A 5,728-nucleotide genomic window follows, 5' to 3' on the forward strand; every position below is an offset into this window, starting at 1 on the left:
ATAGTTTTCAAATTTACAGATTTTTCTCTACTTTATAGAGCTCTCTGGCAACTACTATTATTATTACGATATACAAAACTGTATTTCTAGATTTTTCTACAGTGTGCGGAGCTAGAAATCCGTTAAGGTAACATTTTGTAACAAATATAAATCTGTCCGAGGATTTTTTTAAAATTACTAAATTGAAAACGGTAACTCCCGAATAAAATCTTAGTCTCGAGGTTGTAAAAGGCGTGCAGAAATTCTGACATCATTTTTTGCTTTATAGTGGTACGCATATGGTTTGTATACTGAATGGCGGATTAAGCGGTAAGCGGACTATACGGGAGCGTAGGGCCCCGAAGAGGCTCCCGCAGTCTTTAAAATGCTACTGAAAAAAGGGATTGCGAAAACGCAGAAGATAGAAATAGTCCAGAAAAACGCTTCGATACATATAGATACATGGAAGTAATAAATGATATAGCTTTATGGCCAACAATATTAACAGATGCTATTATTGATCATATTCTTAAAACAAACCAAAAAGTATAGAAAAGGGTTTTCTTAATAAACGAAAAAAAAAAAAAAGAAGTTAAGATAATGGAAATAGATAAAACGCCAGATGAAGGAAGTAACTTGACACCCGAAAAATTATTTAAAATACAAATTTACAGTGTTCTTGACACTCTATTGTGTCAAATAGATCGGCGTTATGAAAAAATGAAATCTATCTGTGACGATTTCTGCTTTCTCTGTGACTCGTCTTTACAATACATGAGTGTTGCTGATTTTTTGAAAAATTGGCTGCAGATCTCGCTATTAAATATAGCAAAGATTTAAAAAAGTAACTTCACAAGTGAATTTGAAAATTTTAATTTTGAAGTAACGACTTCTTACCCAAATATCAATGTCGCTCTTCGAATATTTCGAACTCTTCCCGTTTCTATTGCTTCGTGCGAGAGAAGTTTTAGCAAGTTAAACTTAATAAAAAATTATTTAAGATCAACTATCGGACAAGAACGATTATTCAATAGTTNTACCTGGACTTTTATATATAAAAATTCAGAATTGGATATTTAACATTTATGAGGAATTCTAAAAATATCATTTCCTTCAGCGTATACTTTATTATTTAATTTTTAATTGTAGTAAATGAATGTAGTAATTTTTAATTGTAGTAAATTGTAGTAAATGAATGAGGGCTACAGTTTCTAATTCTATTAATAAATACAACAGAACTACAAGAATTTGTTACTTATGCTTAAACACCATTTTTAATTTGACAAAAATATAAAAAATAAAATATTAAGAAATTACATTAATAATTTAGATCAGCGATCTCCATAATATGGCCCACAATGAGTAATTATCTGGTCCACATTGCTTCTAGACATTAAAAAAATATATTTTATTTGCATTAAATGTTTCAAACTGAAGCCAAGGAAAGTAAGCAATAAGGCCATATTTACATAAAAACTGAGATCCCATTTTCTAGAAAAATCAAAAATAAATTATAAAGTTATAAATATTGTTCATTTTGGAAAGTATAGATCAGAAATGTGTATTATTTGTGTTCATTGTATTTTTTTAACTTTTAATAAAGTTCTATGAATATTATTCTTCTAATTTACATACTGTATATATTTGTGTATGATAATGATATAATGTGCAATGTTATCTGGCTCACTGATGTTATCAGAATTAGAAATGTAGCCCTCATTTTAAAAAGTTTGGAGAACACTGATGTAGATGATAAGATTAATTAAATTATTACAGGATATAATAGGTAAATTTATGTGGAGAAATGATTTTTAACATATTTAAAAAATTCTTTTTATTCCTTTTCTTAAACCACACTAATAATTAATACTATACTAAAGTGAATTTTTTCAAAAACAATAGAAATCATGCAGCAATTGTTTTGCTGAAGTACTTTATTTCTCTATGGTGCTACCCTTTACAAAATGCATTTCAAACTCTCTAAGTTATTCATCTAAAGAATGATACTATAGAGAAATAAAATAGAAATCACAGAGCAAAACAATTGTAATGTGGTTTCTGTTCTTTTTGGAAGAAATTGATTTTAGTATAAAACATTCTTGCTATGAATAATTTCTAAACTTTTAGAATAATAAATATAATAAATATAGATTGAAATTTAACAATTTCAATTGTTTATCTATAGATATTCACAAATCTTCTATTTCAAAAGCAACAAAAAATATCATTAGTCATAGCAGTAACTCCCTGAGAAATAAAAAAGTCACTAACTGACTACATATACAAAAATCAGAGTTGCCAATTTTTGGGATCGATTCTTTGCCACCCAAACACCTGAAAAAATTCCAAATATCTTGTTCAAACGAAAATTGTTTTCTTAGATAGTGTGTAAAATTTGATGATTTTCTATAAAATTAATGACAAAATAAAAGCAACTGAAAAGTGCAAAAATTGACAAAAAAGCTGTATTTTCTTCATCATCTGGCACTGCAGACCTCTCACAGAAAAAACTACTTGGTCTAGAAAGCTCAAATTTTAAACTTAAACCTCTCTCATTATCAGTGAAATGCTCACAAAACTTCCAGGTCAACAGGTCAAAGTTCACAGGAGTTGCCCATAGAGTTAATTCAGTTTTATGGCTTAATTTTTTGCTTATAAAGATAAAACCGCATCAAAACAAATGAATTTTATTCAAAATGTTACTCAGAATAACAAAAGCTAACATTTATGCCAATTAAAACTTTTTATAACAAGTTTTCTAAACAGTGTATCAAAAGTGTTGATCATCAACACGATCAGTGATAACTGAAATGAATATTGAAAGCTTTTGGTTGTCAGTGGAGTATTGGTCAGCCACGAGTGCCGAATGAATTGTACCGTACATCATCATCTTATGTTTTCACGTAATAACACAATTATTAAGCAAAAACTATTGATATTGATATTGAGCAAAAACATCTGAGAGATGTAAAAAATTTTGTTAAGTAAAAACTTTCAACAATTTAGAGGACAGAGTCAAAATTTTTCTTAAAAGTTTTTCCTTGGTAAAGATAAGCCTGGCACTTGAAAGTGAAAATAATAATACAAGTAAAAACCTTGTGGGTATCTGTATTATTCTTTTCACTTCCAAGTGCCAAGATTATCTTTACCAAGGGAAAACTCCTAAGAAAAATTTTGACTCTATCCTCTAAATTGTCGAAAGTTTTTACTTAACAAAATTTTTTACATCTCAGCTGTTTTTGTTTGGTACACAATGTTACCAAAATATAACAGTTTTACTATAGTATAAATGCAGCTTTGAATGAGACTATCAGGACCTGAGATCTAAAACTTGGGGGTCAAAATCACTCATTCAAAACTGCAATTTTAGCTTTACTATTATTATATTAATATTTTATTTTATTTGTAATATCATTTACATATTTTTTTAACTTTATTTCTCATTCTATCAAAACTTCCAATAGGAAACTTTAATAAAATGAAAAATAATCGAACAAAAAGTTATTTTGCATTTTTTTACATTCAAATAACAAAAATAACATTACAAATGTAATATCGATGATATAAAAAATATATTAAAAATTTAATATTTTTTAATTAAATTGATTTTTACCATTATCAATATAATATTCTGTTTCATTAAAGGAATCATCAGTTAATCCTGAAAGAGCTTCTATTCTCTTTTCCATCTGTAACTATTATAATAAGTACTGTATTAAATTTTATTAAATGATCATTACTTTAATAAAATCATTTTATATTTCAGTGTGAACAATTTAAAACATTCAGAATAATGCAAGCAATAGTTCATTTTAATTGAATAAAACTTAATTATAAATTAATAATTCTGTATTACTGTTGGGATTTACTACACGAATTTTTTAATTTACAAGCAAAAATATTTTAATCGTATTCACTATTACTAACAAAATAAATTCTTTTTTATTTACCAAATATTTTTCGTGTAAGGAATTGAAATTCCTAATTGGCTGTAAGCAATTTCTATATTTTACATATTTAGTCCAGAATGAGAAATACTTGGAAAACATTTTAAAATATATCTTATTATTATGTTTCTCTTCCACGTTATTTTCTTTCTTCGCGACACATAACTGACAGATTAAAAAACAACTTTCCCGATAAATCAAACTAGAGAAAATCGGCGTGTTTGTCACGTGATGTAAACTCACCGAATATCGAATAAGTGTTGCCAGACAGTTTAATATACAGTAATTTTTTAGTTTTTTTTTCAAGCGTTTCAGCTGCTTCCACTTCGACCATACTGTATTGACAACCTATCGAAAAATATTTGTTTATATTTCCCTTCATTGATCTAGAGCGCCAGCTAATTATTCATTTTATTATTTTTTCTTCATTTACTATGTACTGTACACACTCGTTTTACTTTATTATTCGTTTGGAAGAACATTTTTCTTCTGATTTATGTTACATTGTTTTCATATATTTTACTTTGTATTCCATAAACTCTTGTGTCTCTCTTAATCGATGCGAGTTGTGATTACCAGGGCCCTTTCGGCCGCCAATTTAAAGCGTTTTAATCTTTAAATTTGCCGTTTCCACTTCCTGGGAAGAGGACCCAGAGGTTGGATTTGTGGGAAGCGATGTTCGGGTTGTTTCATTGTGTCGAATTACACAGAACGAGGCGCCTTACGTGTAAGTGCGTGAGTGCGAAAATTCGAGTAAAGGTTAAACGGTGATATCTTCGTATACAGTGATGTGTCCGTGTGTGTATGTGGGTGTGTGATCAAAGAACATCTTTCGGCATGTCTAAAGTTTTAATTGGAATAAATTTGAGCTTTTGTAATTCTGACTAAAGTTTCGAATAAAATTCATTTGTTTCCATGCAATTTTCTTCTTATAAGCATAAAATGAAGCTGTAAAACTGATTAGTTCTATGGGAAACCCCGTGAACTTTGACCTATCGACTCGTGGCCGGATGGCCGAGCGGTCAAGGTGGCAGCCTACCGCTCTGGGGGACCCGGGTTCGAATCGGAACGGGTCGAAAAATCCCTAGGAATTTTTCGGGGGTGGTCCGTTCGGATATGTCGGGTCCCGTCCCTCACCACCCGGCAGCCCCATTGTGGGCCTGGCCGAACCCATAATGGGCTTGCAAAAAGAGACCCTCTTAGTGTCCACAGGGCGGAAAGAGTTAAAAAAAAAAAAGACCTATCGACCCGAAAGTTTGGCCAGTACCTCATTGCTAACGAAAAAGGCTTAAGTTTAAAATTTGAGCTTTCTAGACCCAGTAGTTTTTTCTCTACAAGTGTCTGCAGTGTCGGATGAAGAAAAATGAGAAGAAAATATAGCTTTTTTGCAGATTTTTGCACTTTTCGATTGCTTATATTTCGGCAATCGCATTATACAAATTCTTGAAATTTTGCAGACTACCTAAGAAAACAATTTCCTTCGAACGACACGAGATATTCGAAATTACTATAGGTGTTTGGGGGAGCGGAGAAATCGACCATCGAAAATCGGCAACTCTGATTCCTGTATATGTAGATAATCAGTGACGTTTTTTCTTGCCCGATAGTCACTGTGATCTAAGACACTAGATTATTGGATCAAATTTCATCTGTTGATATTAAATTCAAAACGTCCTCAATACTTAAATTCCTAAAACGCGTCGTGAACAAAATGGTGTACATCGAATATCAATTTCTCAACGAAATCATATATTATGTCAGACATATGGTACATTGCCGACCAACAAAAAACAATTTATGTG

General features: G+C 30.5%; 1 protein-coding gene across 1 annotated transcript in view; it reads right to left on the minus strand.

Annotated features, from left to right (window-relative positions):
* The window catches only part of LOC111633753 (tRNA pseudouridine(32) synthase, mitochondrial-like), a 20,352-nt gene extending 16,614 nt beyond the window's left edge, over nt 1-3,738 (minus strand). The window contains exon 1 of the mRNA XM_023378376.1: nt 3,593-3,738. Within this exon, the coding sequence (XP_023234144.1) occupies nt 3,593-3,668 (76 nt within the window). The 5' untranslated portion in view covers nt 3,669-3,738. The remainder of the gene's footprint in view (nt 1-3,592) is intronic.
* Nucleotides 3,739-5,728: the final 1,990 nt, after the last annotated feature.

This window comes from Centruroides sculpturatus, unplaced genomic scaffold (genome assembly GCF_000671375.1).
Source record: "Centruroides sculpturatus isolate CEXI.00-Female unplaced genomic scaffold, Cexi_2.0 scaffold737, whole genome shotgun sequence".
In the NCBI taxonomy this organism is placed as follows: domain Eukaryota; kingdom Metazoa; phylum Arthropoda; class Arachnida; order Scorpiones; family Buthidae; genus Centruroides; species Centruroides sculpturatus.